At 40.5% G+C, this 18,039-nt stretch overlaps 1 protein-coding gene across 1 annotated transcript in view; it reads right to left on the reverse strand.

Moving 5' to 3' along the window:
• Positions 1 to 3,768: 3,768 nt before the first annotated feature.
• Positions 3,769 to 18,039, reverse strand: part of si:dkey-22o22.2 (neural-cadherin) — a 167,872-nt gene continuing 153,601 nt past the window's right edge. Inside the window, exons 28-34 of the mRNA XM_012876676.3 lie at positions 16,688 to 16,868; positions 16,432 to 16,598; positions 14,340 to 14,604; positions 13,152 to 13,332; positions 12,791 to 13,041; positions 10,340 to 10,497; positions 3,769 to 8,874 (exon numbers count right to left, since the gene is read on the reverse strand). Of these exons, the coding sequence (XP_012732130.2) occupies positions 8,179 to 8,874; positions 10,340 to 10,497; positions 12,791 to 13,041; positions 13,152 to 13,332; positions 14,340 to 14,604; positions 16,432 to 16,598; positions 16,688 to 16,868 (1,899 nt within the window). The 3' untranslated portion in view covers positions 3,769 to 8,178. The remainder of the gene's footprint in view (positions 8,875 to 10,339; positions 10,498 to 12,790; positions 13,042 to 13,151; positions 13,333 to 14,339; positions 14,605 to 16,431; positions 16,599 to 16,687; positions 16,869 to 18,039) is intronic.

Genomic DNA, 18,039 nt, shown 5'->3' on the forward strand with positions numbered 1-18,039 from the left:
TAAAGTAGAACATGTAGGCAAAAACAAGCCTTTCCTTAACTAAATCACATCTTAAAGTTTCACCAGAATAATGTCTCCAAAAATATGTTTTCTGTCACGCTCCAGTGGTCAGATTAGTCCTCACAATGATAGAAAGTACGGCAGCAGCTGCGTGAGAGCAGGATAACCTCCTTCCTTTGTCCCAGCAACGCTTCTTCTTTATGGATTAGCGCTTTGTGTATGTGCCAGAGGTCAGAGGTCATTCTCTCAACAAATGAAATGCTTCATGGAAAAACTGTCAGTTTAATTTAAAGAGAAAGGATAAATAATTCCCACAAACATCAGTGTATTTCAGTTTGATTTTATGTGACGGACCAACACAATGAACACGATTATGAGGCCGGAGGAAATGGAAAGCGATTTTTTATTTCCAGGTAGAAATCTGACATTTGTACGACGTGCATTCCAGTCAAAGTCCAGACCTGAATCCAGTTTAAAGCATGACTTGAGAATTTCAGATCACATTTACCCGCCATCTGCTCCCACTGAGCAGAAAAAGGCCAAAAACTTCCGTCTTTATGAGCGAAACTGGCGGAGACATGCTCCAAGACACCGACAGCTGTAACCGCAGTGGGTACAGATGCATGATCATGATTATATATATAAAAAAAATAAAATCTGAGGTCATTTCACCAGTCTCACCACAAGGTGGCAGTGTTAGACTACAGAGCATTATGTTACCTTTATTAATTATATTTTTATCAATATAGATCATTTTACCTTTATTTGTATTTTTGGTTGTATTTGTTTATTTGTGTTCTAAAATATAATTATGAAATAATTTTTCAGATGTTATTTTTTTGGAGGATTAAGGGGGCTTTAACTCTCCCACTTCACCTCAGTTTTTTTTTTATAACATCTTCAGCCCAAAGGACTGTGCTTCTTATGATGTAATAAACTGAGAAATAAATCAACAGTTTTGTTATCTTAGGACACAAAAACATCCTTTTCTAGCGTTACTTTACACAAACTAGCCCATAATTCAGTTTTCATTAACTCTGGATAATTTAGTCATCTCAACAGGGTATGAGTTTGGTACAACTACAGATATAGTTCCAGCATTTATCTTCCCCACAAGCTCTTTGATTCAGATTTTTTTTTTTAAATTCAATATTTTGTGCTTTAGATTTGCTTCCATATTGCTGGGATCCAAACCAACAAACGGCCATTTTTTGTTTCCAGGTACGGTGACAATTATTTTTGGTCTATTTCAGCTATTGTAGACATGAAGATAAAGCTGTAATGGTATCCTAAATAATTATTCTTTAAAGTTTGAACCTGTAGTATGTCAGGCTATTATTTGCCTTCCAGAAACTCTTAAACCTGAGCTTGGCTGTGTGACCTAAATCATGACGCTCAACATTAAGAGTATATTTCCGTATATTAAACATTTACGACAGGTTGCAGCTCAATAAATTATTGAAAAGTTTATTTATTTTAGTAAATCTGTCTTTTTATATAGATATTTCACGCAAAATTACATATTTAATAAATTACTGGTAAATGAAAAAAACTAATTCAGTTTTTGTGGTAATTAGGATGCCATGTCAGACCAAAATGGATTTCTTATCAAATAAAAATTGTTTTGACTTTTGCAGTGATTGTAACCAGCATTTCTACCAAAGGTTCCTATTTTAATAACCATGACGTCCCTGGGTCACGTCCTGATTGGCCAGCAAACTGTCCTGACCTTAACGAACCAACGATACCCAACAGTAAGCTGAAGGCAGCTATTAAAGCACTGCTTCCCAACTAGTGGGCTAAAGGTATTACAGGGTGTTACAAAAACCATACACATCATATACGTAGACGCGTCGTTGGGCGCAGGTTCGCACGTCAACGTCACCGCCATATTGTATGTGGCAGAAGTTTTGTTGTAGTGAACGTGGATCAGAGAAGATGCCTCATTCCTGTGCTGCATGGAAATGTATTCTGGCTGATTTCACTACTTGTATCTGCCTTCTATAAACTAAGGCTGCACCATGTTGCAAAACTGGACACACTAAAGCTGCAGAGTGGCAAAACTAGGAAAAAGCTGTGAAAGACCATTCTTTTTCAAGGTTTTTAGCTTGCATACAGTACAGACTATTGTATTTAGACGCAGATGTGCATATATAGATTTTCAAGTATTATAAATAAGCCAAATAAATAGCTGTGTGATTTTATATATCTATATCTATATATAAATGTATATATGTATGTGTATATATATGTATATTTACATGTATGTGTATATATGTATATATATATATAAATGTATATATGTATGTGTATATATATACTGTATGTGTATGTGTTATGAACACAAGGATAAATTTGTTAAATCTAAACATTGTGGTCTTCATTATTTCATAAAACCGTGTCACATGTGAAACTTTAGGAACAGACTTTTTGGGGGAGTATTAAAGAGGTAAAATAACTAATATGAGAAAAAAAAAGACCTAGGACAATAAAGTAAAAAAAAAAAAAAAAAACAACAACATAAAAGTGGTAATGTTATGAGAAAAATGTCGTATTATGAGAATTAAGATGGAACATTTCCAGAATAGTCACAGTTTGCAGAATTATTTTGCTCCTGGAGTAATAGGGCCAGGTTAGATTATTTTAATTATTTTTATTCTTTACGACAATAAATTCAGGAGAATGAAGCTAAAGGGATACAAAAATAAACTTGTAATATTACAAAAATACAAATATTACGAATACAAAGTATATTCTGAGATTAAAGTCCCTCTGATGCTGTTTAAGTGACTGAGTAACTGCAGATTTGCCACATTCAACATGGCGGACGCTCTGACGCATCGCAGCACAGGCTGACCCCGCCCAACGACGCGTCTACGTTTATGATGTCTAAAAACAGCCTTACATTTTTCTGTTTAGAAAATACAGACCCTCTAAATTGGGACAACAGCGCCCCCTGCTGTTTGATCTGCACTTGTGGTCAGTAGTATAATGAATACGATTCTGAAACTCCTAAAAAAGTTAAAAACTTTTTGTAACTGAAGGTTCTTTTTAACATTAATGGCTTGATATTCTTTTTGCCACATGAGGTTCATTGCAAGTTACAAGTTGCCTTTGGCAAAGTTGGCAAAGTTGAAACCAAGTTGTGACAAACCCTTTGTATATGAACCCAGTCCACATATATGTCATACATTTTAAAAAGGGATTCTGGGTAATCTTCAGAACGACTTAATTAATGCATTAAAACAGAAAACAATAAAAGTTACATTTCTGACCCATTTTGTTGGGATCAAATGTGTCTGTGAGTTCCTTCCAACGCTGGCCTGCAGAAATATCCTAATTTACTAAGAAACTGAATTTTGCGTTTTCTTCGTCAGTAGACTATGATCATTGACATAAATGCTTGAAATATATCGCAGTGTGTAATGAAGCGTTTAGACTGGAGCTCCTGAAATAATCATGTTTTCTGTAATAGTGGAACTCATTAAGATGAGCCTGTATGTTATCTATAAACATGCAGGTTCTCTTCAACATTTATAAAGCCAAAAAAGTGGAAATCCAACAAACCGGTGACTGTAAATCTCCAGAGTGAACACATAAACCATGTGAACTATGGATAAATGTTGAATGTAAGTTTTTGTAAATACAGCAATTTAAATTCTGTAATTTTCTTTTATATTAATGTTTTAATGAAATGAGGAAACTTGTTTTGGTCTAATTTTTTTTAGGTTGGAACCAAACAAAAAGCACCGCACGCACCAGACAAACTCTATGGGGGAAAAAGGCTTTTTATTTATTTATTTATTAAAAGTCACATACAAAAGGAATAATCCGTTATAGGCAGCTATAAAATGTCTCTATGTACAACATATTACACAGTTCATCTCTGCTCAGCACTGAAAGTCACTACAGGAAAAAAACAAAACAAAACAAGAAATGTGTCTGAATGAGGCAACACATTCACACCTCTGTTACTGGATTTACAACAGATGTTGAGCACAGAAATGAGCAAAACATCTGTCAACATCTGCTTCAGGCCCACACACACACACACATACACACACAAAACTCCATTTGGATGCATAGCTTTGAGCCTGTTTTTTTTTTTCAGGACTTATTTTGATTTTATTCTGTTTTGTTTCCGGCACCAGAAGAGAAACTGAAAACCTGTTCCACCATCTGAAGGGAATTGCTGCGAACTCTGAACACAAACTTAAACTTTCCCACAACAGAGAGAAGGAATGTGAGAGGAGGCGAAACGTTCCTGCGTTGGCAGGGGAATTTTGATTTGATTATTGGGTTTAAAACAAACCTTTTATTTATTTAACTGATTGTTTTGTTTCTTAGATCCCGTCCAGGAGTCTTCCTCTCCTCTCCGTGTAAATCTACATTCATCAGGCGGCGTGATGAAAACAAACCTGGCTGAGCGGGAGGCTGGGAATCAACCCTTTCAAGTGATTCAGGTTAAACTCATCAGCCTCCAAGAAACAAATCACCTGCCTTCATTTTGATAACAAAATGCTCAAAAATCAGTCCAGAAAGTCGTGTGGCGAAAACAATTGTTCTGCTTTTTTCAAGGGCAACATCTTCAGTTCCCGTTCCTTATCGCACCTTCAGGAAGACAAATTTACAGCCTGGTTTAATGCAGGTGAAACAAATGGCTACAGCTGAATTTACAGCAGCTGAGCCGTGAAAAGACTCTTAAGTGAGCACTAAATAAACTTCACAGGTTGCTGCTGAGATTAAGATAGTAGAAAAGCAGCCTGGCGTCTCCGCCGTCCCTTTGTCTTAATCAGGATTTGGCCCTTTGTGTCTGCAAACTTTGATGAGAAAAGGAAAATAAAACAGTGAGAACACAACAGATGCAGATTCTTATAGCTTAGGATCACAACATACGAGGATCCTCGTGCTTTCTTTTGAACCGAACCGATTTCTACAGCTAAATATCCAGATTAATGTTCAAATAAATAAAACAATACCTGCACATATTCTTTATATTCAACTGTGTGAATACAATCAGCGTATATTGCAGTTGCTGTCACTGACGAAAGGCTTTGGAGATTTTTTCCTTCCCCGTTTAAATTCAAGAACCTGTCCAGTTGCCATTTTTTGACTTGTCAGGATCAACATGCATTTGCCTTGTCTGAACGGCAAGTTTTCTTGTTTTTTCCATTTTCAAAGAGCTAAAGCTAAGGAAGATAACGGTGCGTTCTATTAGTCGGAAACTGGAACGGCCCCTTCATACTTTGACTGTTTTTTAGCAGCTCTCTATTATTTATGTAACATTTAGTCAGTCATCTAAATTTATAAAATACTAAGGAGTGTTTTTTTTTAATTTTATTGAAATTAATTCAAAAGTATTTTTTATTTCTGAAAATCTTCCATTAAGACAAATTATTATTATTTTAAGGCTTGGTTCGTGTATTTACCAGGGATGCTAAGATCTGTAGCGGGGCTGAAAGGTAAATTTTAAAAAGCAAATCAGATCCTCAGATCCCAAACATGTATGACCACAGACTGGCTCCATGCTCTACTGTATTATTATTATTATTATTATTATTATTATTATTATTATTATTTTTATTTTTTTTTACCTTTGATATAATGTCTAAAAGATTCCCAAAAAGTCAGTGGTCTGTGTGAAAGGTGTTCTCTTGTTTAAAACACATTTTAGTGCATATTTTATTTAGTTTCTTCCATCTCTTCTCTCTCTAGCACCACCTGGTGTCTGGATGATAAACGTGCAACAGGCCGCTCTCAAACAAACAAACAAACAAACAAAAAGAAAAAAGTTGGTATGAGTCAAACAGGTAAACAGATTAACAAACTCCTCTTCTGCTGCAGAAATGTTAAACTAGGGTTCCTGCTGTCTTGTTTTCACCAAATACGAGTTTCAAAACAGCTCGAAGGTCAAATTTCTACGTAACACAGTGAGTTTTAGGACAGAAACAGTCGAGTGTTGCCAAACAGCATGTCAACAGCGCACAACCGAAAACCATCAGAGAGGAACTTTAATGAACTTCTTTAAGGGAGTAGAAAAATAATCTTATTCAAAAATGTACCAGTAAAGTTGGTTTTACAAGGTGGAAACGCTGTGGGCTAAAAAAAGTGTTTCACCCGCTAATATTACAAAAGTTTTGTTTCTCAAATTGATTATTCAGTCCTGTCTACAGACTGAATCCTCTTAGTGCAATAACAAGGTAGAAAAGACAAATTAAAAGCCTGCTTCTGAGTGTTTAGACCGATTTGTTAACCTGGGAGTTTAAGCATCTTAGTTGATTTATCTTTATTTACAAAGAAAAAAAAACTGCAAAAATCCTTGAAAAGACTTCTGGGTTTGAAATTTTCAACATAAATGCTAAAATAAAAAAAAAAAATGCTGAAAGGAAATGCTCTGTGAGAACAGCTGGAAGTCGTGTTCAAGGCCTTCAAGTTTTCTGAGGTTTCAAGTGTAGCAGTGTAATTCTTTCAGCCCGACCTCCAGCCCCCCTCAAAGCTTCTCGCACCACTTCACGGTGACGTTGCTTCAGGAAAAACACTCTTCGACCCTGAAAGTCCCACTCTGCCAGAGCAGAGCGCAGCGACCCAGAAACCTCTCACAAATCGAATAACTACATCACAAAGAGCAGATTTTAATGGAAAAAGAAAAATGTTGCAGTGTGAAGACGGTAAATGAACCGGTAACGAGTTTTCTGTGCTTCTCTTTTGTTTTTTTCTTCTTCAAGGCTCTGAATCACAACTTCTCTGAATAAATGAGCACAACACAACGAGCCTCCAACCCTGAATGTGTCCTTGATTTTCTGGCTAAAACATGGGAGCGGAGCGGCTGCATTCACACAACGTCTGATTTAAACTCCGTTACTAGATTGTCTACATCTGCTGATCGCTGGGCTAGAGGATGGGTAAACCCTGTGGAGTCCACACAGAGAACCAAACACACTCAGAGAGAGCTATCAACCAAACGGGCATGTTTATGGGAGGAAGCTGGAGTACCTGGAGAGAGAACCCAAGCATGCATGGGAAAAACATGCAAGCTCCATGCAAATAGACCCCAGGCTGGGTTTCAAACCCACAGGGCCTTCCTGCAGGGCTAACCTCTGCTTCTGACTCTCTGACAGCGAAAAATTGCAGCACAGCAGCCAGTGGCAACAAATTAAAACAAAGTGGGGCATTTCTAGACATTTCTAGTTGTGAATGCATTAAGTTTTGGCATTTATATTTGCGTATCCTTTCTAAATTTTTAGTTACTCATATGCAAAACTACAGTTTCTTTGGTTTTATTCCTCCCATTGCACATTATGGCCAACTGAGAAGCACAGAGAAGCACTGCTAGCTTGTTGCATCTCTCTGATATGGACCTAATATTCCATAATGGTTTTTGGGACTGATTTTTAGCTAATTTATGGCAGGATTTTAGCTAAACATGATATAACCTGTAGCATCTCTGCATTTGGGGCCAGTGGGGTCAGGTAATATTGTAAAAAAGACTGATTCCCTTACCAATAAAATTGTGTTATTAACATGTGTGTCTATGTATCTAAGCTCAGTAGCTAAATCCTCTTGAGGCGCCTTGATGTTGGGGCCGGTCCCCAACGTTTGTTTAAATAATGAACATCTGAAATCACAGGGAGCATGCCCAACAGACGTGGGGCACAAATCCTATGGCCCCAAGCTCGGATCGTCCAATCAAAATGCTGGAAATGCAGATGTTACGTTTAGGCTCTGCTGGACAGTGTGAGACTATCTAGTGATGGTTATCCTTAGCGGCTCACTGAAGGATTGATGTGAATCTTTTCTGTTCACTAAATTAACATTATGAGTGAGCCTTTATTTGTAATTTTATGTATAAAATTAAATTACATTTAGCTTATATAAAATTCATTTTTTTATTCTGTTGTTCTGCCAATCTATCTGTTTAATTTGAAATTGATCAGTCAGGTTGTATGCATACCCAAAAAAATTAATTGCTGCTAATAGGTGTTTAGTTTTTGTGCCCCACGTAACTTATTGGATCTAAGCGTTCCTCCCCTGGATAAATATCCCTGAAGTGACCATAATCGTATCTGTTAGCGCTCCAGGATCCAGTCATCACTGTTTCATTAGTTTGTTTTCAGACATTGTGTGAATGCAGCACTTCTCCACCCGTTAAACACCATCTGACCGTTTGATTGGCTCCGCCTAGTGGTGCTGGGGCAGCGGGTCATGGCTGTGGCTCCTCTGGATGTAGGCGATGGCGTCCCTGTATGTGAGGCCCAGCTGCGGCCGGTCGTACATATCACTCAGAGCCTGAAACTTCGGGCCCCACCGTGACAGCCTGTCGTACACAAGACCTCCTCCCTTCTCCTCCTCCTCCTGCTCCTCCTCCTCTTTCTCCTCCTGGTCCCCGGCAGCCATTCTTCTGCAGGACACCGCCGACCCCAGAGAGCTGAGGCTTCCCGCCGAGGACCCGGAGCCCTCGACGCACCAGACGTGGTAGGCGTCGGCTGGAAACGCGGCGCTGTCGTTGTCCGCCTCCCAGACGATCCGCTCCACGTAGCTTTTAAAGTCAACGTGGGAGCGAGCTGCCGGCGGAGCGTCGCCATACCAGCCGGCGTCGCTCGTCTCCGGGTCCCTGCCCGCCTGAGAGGAGTAGTTGGCGTAGGTGGCGTCGCTGCTGTAGCCGCCGCCGCTGACCGCGTTCTGATGGTGATGGTGGTGGTGGTGGTGGTGAGGGATGCTGAGGTAGGGAGCGCCTGAGCTGCAGGAGGAGCTGGACGGATGGACCTCCTCCTGGGAGCCCGGGGAGGACTTGATGAGCGGGGCGGTGGTGCAGGAGGACGACTGGGACAGACTGGAGCACAGAGGACGCTTCAGCTCCGTGATGTCATAGGCCTTCTGAAAGGGTGGAGGACACAAACGACACCGAGAGGATAATTATATTATGATTAAGGCTTTGTTGTAGAAATTTTATGGGTATTTCTATTCCTCCTTGACGCCATTTATTCTACTGAACATCCGATGTTTACAAGTTGGAGCTGCGAACTGTTGTTCACTGGCTTTGGGTTAAAGATGGTCAGAATATTGAGGCTTTTATTTCACTATTTTCTTTTTCAGAATCGCGCTATATGGCAAGTTGTCGTAATTTTTGCCATGTAGTCATAGGTATGTCGATTTAATGCTTTGTTAAGCACTTTGTTCAGCTGTTCTTGTTTGAAATGTCCAATAAAAGGAAACTTTGACCTGAAACATTCCTTTTTGACAAAGTTTCTGGTCAGAGTGGCTCATGTTACCCTGAGCTACCTCTATAGTTACGCTGCTATAGGCTTAGGCTGCTGGAGGACATCAGGGTCTATTTCTCTCTCTCTCTGCTGAGTTCTCCTACTGCACTCCAATCTGCATTGTTTGTCGTTATTCCAACTTTTAACTTTTTGTTTTCTGTCAATTTCTCTTCATAGAAGGTACACCTGGTCTGGCGTTCTGACATCATCCAGGGGAGGCAGATCATCCTCTATTACCATCTAACACAGAAAGTACTCCTGGGTCAATGTGAGCTTCTGAGCTTTCTGTGTCTCTGCTCTGTCTTCTCTAACATAGAAAGTACTCCTGGGTCAATGTGAGCTTCTGTGCTTTCTGTCTCTCTGCTCTGTCTTCTCTAAGCCCCAGTGGGTGGAGGCAGATGAGCGTTCACACTGAGCCTGGTTCTGGTTCTGCTGGAGGTTCTCCTCCCTGTTAAAGGGGAGTTTTCCTCTCCACTGTCGCTTCATGCATGCTCAGTATGAGGGATTGCTGCAAAGCCATCAACAATGCAGACGACTGTCCACTGTGGCTCTACGCTCTTTCAGGAGGAGTGAATGCTGCTTGGAGAGACTTGATGCAACCTGCTGGGTTTCCTTAGAGAGGAAACTTTCTCACCAACCTGGAGGATCTGATGGAGTCTGACTTTGGAAAGAGACTTGAGATGATATGTATCATTAATTGCCGCTATATAAATAAAATTTAATTGATTTGAAAGTGTCCAATCCCTACTTGTGAGCCGAACGGACAGAAATACACTGTTACTGGGAAAAGTCACTCATCTTGTTACTGACACCAGCATTACTGGCATTTCAACTTGCAACTAGAACAGCCTTCCCCTTGTAAGTACAGTGCTCTTCAGTCTAGTCTTGATTGACGTATCAGATTAATAATTAATTCCCATTTTCCTACAATATACGTGACGAGAAGCCATAAAACTGAAGGATTCATTGGTATCGATCGACCTGTTCTCTGCAGAAATGTTCTGACTGAGTGTAGACGAAGACAAAGCGACACTTTAAAAGCAGATCGCTGAACATGATGTGTAGCGACTGGGTCCTGGTACCTGGTCCTGCTCTCCTCCTCCTTCCTCGTTATAGTTGAGGATGTTTTCACGGATGTCCTCCCAGCTCTGGTGTTCAGCAGGGATGTGGTAAACTCCTCGTTTCCTGAACTTGTTTCGGCTGCCTTTCTGATTCCAAACAGTCACCGCCACCAATACGACTACAAACACACACACACACACAGGAGGTAGAGGAGATTAACCGTGCATCTTTTCTTTTACGGTCACAATATTAACCTTAAAGTGGAAAATGTCCCAAACCGACTGAAGTTACTCAAATTTGTTAAAGTTTTTTTCTAGGAAAACGAGGGACTAGGAAAAAAAAAGTGTCTCACAGTTTAGCCCAGTGCTTCTCAAAGAGTCGGGTGCGCCCCCTAGGGGAGCTTGATGGTATTGTATTCTAAATTATGCTAAACGTGACAGCAGCACCCTCTGCTGTTTGGTCTGTTCCTGTGGTCATTAGTAAAATGAATACTATTAATAAACTCCTAAAAAGGTTCAGAACTTAACATAAATTTGTCTTTAATATTAATTTCTTGAAAGTATTTCTATCACATGAGGTTCATAGGTAGTTAAAAGTTGCCTGCATGTATGCGTTAAAAGCCATTTATATAGTTGTTGATATTATATAGATAAAAAAATGTGTGGGAATGTTGAAATATTTTAGTTGAAAGAAACCATTGTTTTTTCAACTAAAATAAAGAAGAAAAAAAGAAGAAAAAAGAAAAAAAAACAAAAAAGAAAAGGAAAAAAAAGAAAGAGAAAAAAAGAAAAAAAAGAAAGAAACCATTGTTATACGCTAGAAATGATCCTTTATATATATGTTATAGGTTTTCAAAAGGAATTGTGGGTAATCTTCAGAACGACAGCTTAAATGCATTAAAACAGAAAATGATAAAAGTTACGTTTTTGATCTCTTTTGTTGGGACCAGAGGGCTGAAAACTTCTTTTTCTTCAAAGGAGGGAGGGGGGCAACACAAAATATTTAAGAATCACTGGTTTTGTCTAACATCAAAATATTTGGTTTAAGGAGCAGTGGTATGATATTGGGTAAAAACAAATGAATCCACATCATTTTGCATTCAGTTGCTGCTACGAGGTTTTAATTTCCAAGCTAAACTAGAAGTCCGTCCACAACAGCACGTTAGGAAATAAAGTCCACAGTGGAAAGACACGCTGCCCAGCCTGGCAGCTGCCACCCAAGGTCAGCCTGAACCGCTGACCCGAACTTTTACGTAAGCCGCTTCTCTCGCTGTGCGCTCCAGATCCGATGGAAAAACTATCGATGAGCAAACTCTTTGGACAGGAAGGCTAAATTGACCTTATGTGAGCTCCCTTCATATTCAATAAATTAGAATGTTACTGAAGAGTTGATTTACTTCACTAACTCAGTTCACAAAGTGAGACACAAAATATGGATTAACTACGCGGAGTGATCTTTTTGAGCCTTTATTTCTATTAATTATGATGATTTTTCTGATTACACCTAATGAAAAGGTGACATTCACTGTAAAAAGGGAACTTAAAGTAAATAAAATCTTCTTGAAATTAGTGTATTTTTCCTTGATTTGAGCAAATAAATACGACTATTTGCCAATGGAATGAGTATTTTACCCCTAAAATAAGATAATTAGATATCCTGCACTAAGTGAAATAAGATGATGGAGATGAATTGTTCCTATTTTAAGTGCAAAACTCTTATTCCATTGGCAGGTAGTGTTATTTATCTGCTGAAATCAAGGAAACATACACTCATTTCAAGAAAATTGTACTTGCTTTTAGTTCCTTTTTTGCAGTGTTTAGGATTTGTCATACAGAAATATGGGACTTAATGAAAAGTATGATTAATACCTGCTTAGTGGTTGTTATTCTCAAAGGGTACTTTTAATCTGAGCGCATATATGACTGCATATACAGTTGCAACCCGATGATAAACCGACGCTGTAGTTTATTATTTACAGTCTGACATTAAATCAGATTGAATGTTTTTATAAGTCACTTCCCTTGTGTTAGAATAACCTTTTAAGGATTATTCCTTTTGGGAATATTCTGACAGAGGTCTGCTCAGCCCGTTCCTCCTGACAAATCCGGGTTAACTCAGTCAGGTTTGAGCTCAGATGCTCTAACCCACTCAGCTGACTCCGTTTAAAGATTATCGAGGTGTTTGGCAAATAAAAACAGGTCGGACATCTTTTCTGGCCAAGAACATAAAAGGTCTGGATGTCAGACTTTTTGTGTGTAAATGTGTGGATTAAACTTCAGGCGTTTTAATGGCTTTTGATTCTCTCAGATGGGACTTCTTTGACTCTGTAGCTCTGTCCATTTATTCACTTTATGTTGGGATGGGAGCTTAAATCTGCATGGCTTCAGTGAACTTTCATTCATCTGAACGTCGCAAGATTCGCTCGACCCAGCCTCTTAAAATTCACCTGATCAATCATTGTTGCCTCTTACCGATGAAGACGAGCAGGCACATGCTGATGGCGAGGATGGAGCTGGGGCTGAGAGCAGCCATCCTCTGTCCTTTGATCTGCCCGAGCTCGCAGCGCTGACCCCGGAAGCCCTCCTGACACCGGCACTGGTAGCTGTCGGGCGAGAGCGCATGGCAGACGCCGCCGTTACGGCAGGAGGACGGCCCACAGGGCGATGGCACACAGCGCTGGAGACCGGACTCTTCTGTCACGGTCACCTGAGCGCCCGGACACCTGGGACGAGATCACAGGATACGTTAACGGTACCAACCGGCCTCAAAAAAACTCAAATCTGAATACGTTTACTGTAGTTTAATGCTGCTTTGTGTTCCCCCGTCGTTTACTTGCACTGGTGTTTTCTCCACAGGTCGATGCACCGCAGCGGGCTGCGGCAGGGTTGGCCTCTGCAGGAGTCGCTGGCGCAGCCTGAGGCGACCCCTCGCCGCTCCAGCACCGTCACCAAGTCCCGACTCTGCCCGTCCAGAGGCAGGACGTGGCCGTTGAAGCGGACGTCCCGCAGACAGCCTGCGCCGGAGACAGAAACGGGATTTTTAATGCAGCACAGATCCAAATTCACTGGTTCTCATTTGCAAAAATACAATTTTATTAATGATTTTACTCTAAGCCAGGCATGTCCAAAGTGCGGCCCGGGGGCCATTTGTGGCCCCTGGACTCATCCTGGGTGGCCCCCAACAGCATTTCAAGAAAGATTTGGTCCAGGTGGCTGATGCAAATGGAAGTTTTTTAGTTTTTAATTAGGGCAAAATTATGACAGAAAAGTAAAAAGCCTACAATTGTAAATGTTAAGTTCAACACAAAGTATTCATCTTTAAATAAACACACTTTTGACATTCTCTTTAATTTCATGGTAACATCTATTCAGTGACATTTAATTACTCAAATGCAAACTTTGGTGCCTTAAATCTGCTTTGAATTTAATTATTAAAATTGGCTAATTACAGCAAGTGTTTTCAAAGAACAACTGAGCCAAATATTGTTCTTATATGGCTAAACCAATAAGAGTCAAGTAAAATTATTTAAAATAATTTGCAAGCGGGACGACCATCTTTTAATATGACAAATGAGCAAAGCCCTTTTTTACCTTTTAAAAGGTATTTTGTAGAGCAGGTAAAAAAATGTACATAATTTCTTGGGGTTTTAAAAAAAATAATTGTGGGGGTTTTTTGGCCCTTGAGTTCCTTTAACTGGACAATTTTGGCCCCTGTACCGAAAAGTTTGGACACCCCTGCTCTAAGCTCACATCATGCTGTTGCTAAACACTATTTGCCACGCCGAAGCTTGTCCTGCTTCTTTGGACTAGCAGGTTATAATGAGACAACGTGTGAAAAAGCCCAGAACAATTTAATTATTTTTCCTACATACTGTAAAGGAAATACCAAATCAACAGGGACCCGAAACATGTCAAGCCAATTATTTACCACCTTATGTATTTTTAGGGTCAATTCTTTTAATTTTTAAGGTCAATGCAAATACTTTTGGGGAGACGAAAACCGACGAGAGTAAGATCTCACCCTGAAAGTCGGCCTTGTCTCCAGCGTTCGGTCTGTGTCCGACCATCAGGCTGGCCGGATGAACCAGGATCTCCCTGCGGCTCCCCAGCTGAGCCTGGACCTCGCGTGAGCCGCCTCCCTGCTCCAGCCGCAGGGTGAACGCGCTGTCATGGCGACCGAGGCTGACCAGGACCCACTGTCCGACGTCCACTCTGTGACCCGGGAGCTGGAGGGAGCGAGCGCCGTCTCCCAGGTTGGCGCGCACCGAGATGTGACCTTCCACGATCTGAAGGGGAAACCACCAGTTTAAAAACGTCAGACGTTAGTTTTACCAAAAATATAAAATCCTTTTTTAGCAAACATATAAAAAAAAAGTTCAGTAAATGAGGAAAGATTGGGTTCGGCAGGTTATTTTGCTTCACACACTGCTGAGATGCTGGGAACGGTTTCTGTTTTGGAAACATGTTTTGGAAATGGGACAAACAGATCAGCTGGGAAAGAGAACTGGCCATTCTCGCTTCCACCTGATGCTTTGTTTATGAGTATATAAAGAGGAGGCCGCCCTCAGTCCGGTAGAGTCTGCCGTGGGTTTTTCGTATAGACGCCCGGCAGCGTGGATGCTGCTCTAATCCGGACTGACCAGCTCTCCAGTCCCGTGCCGAGGGTAAGAGCTGATTATAGAATCTGTTGAACATCACGCCTGTTTGAAAGCTCGTTGTTTTAATGCTTGCTACTTTGCTATATTCTGTGGGGAATAAAGGGGACATTTATCCTAGCAGAATTGGTGTTTGCGAAGGGCTTGCTGTTTTTGCTGTATTCTGTGGGGAATAATAAAGAGGGCACAATTATTCTAGCAGGATCAGTGTTTGAGTCATTATTTGTGTGTCGCCGATCTCTCCCGACCCGAAAATAAAAGTTTCATAAAACATTGGACACAGAAGGCATTTTTCTTGCTTGTTGAGCCCATGTGCTAAAAATAAACAATTAATGGACCAAATTGTTAGAGCTCCTGGTTTTGACTGAAGCAGCAGCCGATGGTGCCCAAACTGTAAGTGGCTAAGTTTTGTTTTAGTCAGACATGTAGAGAAAAAGGTGCCTGCTAGGCATTCAAGCATAAAATCTAAATAAATTTAACTATGAAGATTTTTTTTTACCTCTTTCATGTCCAAAAAATATTTACTTTTAAATTTAATTTAAAGGGTTCATCACTGGGTACGGTACGGAAGCCCTGAAAGGCCAAAATGGTCTTTTTGAGAGGCTTCTTTAAATTAGTTTTTGTTTTTGTAATTGTGCATAAACTTACAAAAAAATAGACAAAAGCAACACAGGAATAATCTTTACAATCTCATAATGGGGATTAGGTTTATCTGACTCGGCTGGGCGTGTCTTCAGGGGGAGGAGTCATCACTATGTAGCGACCAACCAATCAGAAGCGGACTTGGCCTGAGAGTTACACTGGATAAGCAAAAATAAGTGGATTCCACAATATTTATATTTATAACACCCTTAAACGTCAGAAAGACTTCTCAGTCATGTGAACGTCAACGATACCTTTGGTCATATTTAATCATCTCACAGCTATGACTGTTTTTACATCCAAACGTTTCAAACGTGTAACCATTGCACTAAACAAAGGACAGGTTCACTTTCAAATATTAACTAATGTATACACATGAATTTGGCTAATTAACTTAACAGTAAAGAAAGCTTTCTGGAGTGAGACAATTAACCTTAGTAAAATGTCAGAGTTATCCCCCTTTAGAAGAAGCTTTTCACATCTGTTGGGAGCTTTTTAGAGAAACAGAACAAGAGCGAGGCCGTGAACGCTCGTTGGTTTTAGCAATCAGAGCACAAACAGCATTAAATAAAGCTTGATTTGACCAAATCTGAAGCCATTTGACATGAAAAGACACCTCTTGTATGCAAAATATCTACTCTGTGACTGTTGTGTGCTCTATAAAAAGTGTTAACAACACTGGGACACTGAAAGTCAAACATGCCTCAGCCAGAGTGGGGTTCCAGTGAAAGCTTAAACTAGCTGTTGTTTATGTCGGCATGGACGGGTCATTTAGCAGGAGAGTAGTTAAATCTGGCAACTGAAAGTCAGCCTGACCTCCAGGATGATGAACTCGCTGCCGTCCCGGGAGGCCACAGAGAGCAGCGTCCCCGAGGCGGCTCTGGTCCGGAGGAGCATCTGGATGTTGGTGCGTCGGGAGCTGCCGCCTCCTCTGAGCTGGAAACGCACCAGGCTGTCCGAGTCGAAGGAGAACTCCTGGACGGCTGAAGGGTGGAGGTTAAAATTACGCTTTGCAGTTTTTTTTTTTTTTATTATCCACAAAAGGTACGTTTTGCTACCAAACGCCTCTAACCTCTCTCACACTTGTGTCCGGCGTGTCCCGGATGGCACTCGCAGCTGAAGGAGCCCCAGTCGGCGAGGCAGGAGGCGTGAGCGCCACACGAAGGACCGGCCGCCGTCACGCACACGCCGTCTGTGAGCTTGCACCCCGGCGCGCTGTCAACACTCTCACCTGGATCTGCCAGATCGTACACCTGAGGTACAGAGAGAGGAAACGAGAAAGAGGATGATGCTTTTCTTTTTTTCTCCCTTACCGTTCCCTAAAAGAAAAAAAAAAAAAGCGCTCTGAAACATAAAACATCTAAAGAGTTCCAGGCACGTATTCACAGCCAGCATTAGATTGGATTTTGTTTTAATTCTGCTGTTTTGATCCCTTGAGTTCAAAATGCAATAAGACTTAATTCGACATGCACTAAATTTTCACAGAGGCCCATTGTTTCAGCTGGCAGGCGCGCTGCGGCAGCATTTTGCGGTGTGTCAGTCTGTGTTCACACATGAATGTGAGCCGAGTTCCTCTCAGGGAATCTGGGAAATCGGCTTTGATTACACAGCAATGACGAGCACGTTTTTTTTTTTTTTTTATGGGTTCGGCGTTTCTCTCTTTTTCGGGTTTAGAAAGAAAGCAGCTTTGTCTTGAGAAAAAGATTTTAGGAAATTAAGGTGAAACCAAGGATGTAAAACTCAAAGTATTCTCAGGAACCTTCAAATCTTTGTGGCAGAGAACAACTCAGGGGGGATTTCTAGTTGTTAGAAGTTTGCCTTAGATTTGCCAAAATGGGCTAAATCGGATGATTTTAAAAGTGATTGCTTGAGTGATGTCTAGGACTGATTTTAAACATCTAAACCTGTTTTAACTGAGTTATACGAGCTCATGAAGACAGGAACGTGTTCCAGTTTCTAACTCAGGACCTTTAGATTATCGACCTAATTCTTAACCAACTCAGCTATTCACAGCTATATCTGCTCAAGTTCAAATATTATGGAAGTCCAGGATATATTAATCATGCGTTACTTTTAAAACAAACTACATTCTGCTCCTCTTCGGCCTGGTCGGCCTTCTGTCAGAGTGTTTTATATGTTTTATGAGTTCTGTTACAGAGAAGCTGTATTATGTAGTTTAGTAAATAAATAAAGTTGACAGTAGAAGGTGAACATTTCTAATTGTTGCAGCACGACAGACATTTTTCTAATTGCACATTGTGATCTCTGCGTTGCTTTTGGTGCACAGCCTGTAATGCTCTATTGTTTAAGAGCACTTTAGATTAAAAAATTAAATTCTGTCCTTTGGTACAGTGTAAATATGTAAGTATTGTTTTCTCAGTTACAAATGAGCGATTTTCACACACATCGATATTATTACCACAG

This window comes from Fundulus heteroclitus, chromosome 3 (assembly GCF_011125445.2).
Source record: "Fundulus heteroclitus isolate FHET01 chromosome 3, MU-UCD_Fhet_4.1, whole genome shotgun sequence".
NCBI lineage: Eukaryota > Metazoa > Chordata > Actinopteri > Cyprinodontiformes > Fundulidae > Fundulus > Fundulus heteroclitus.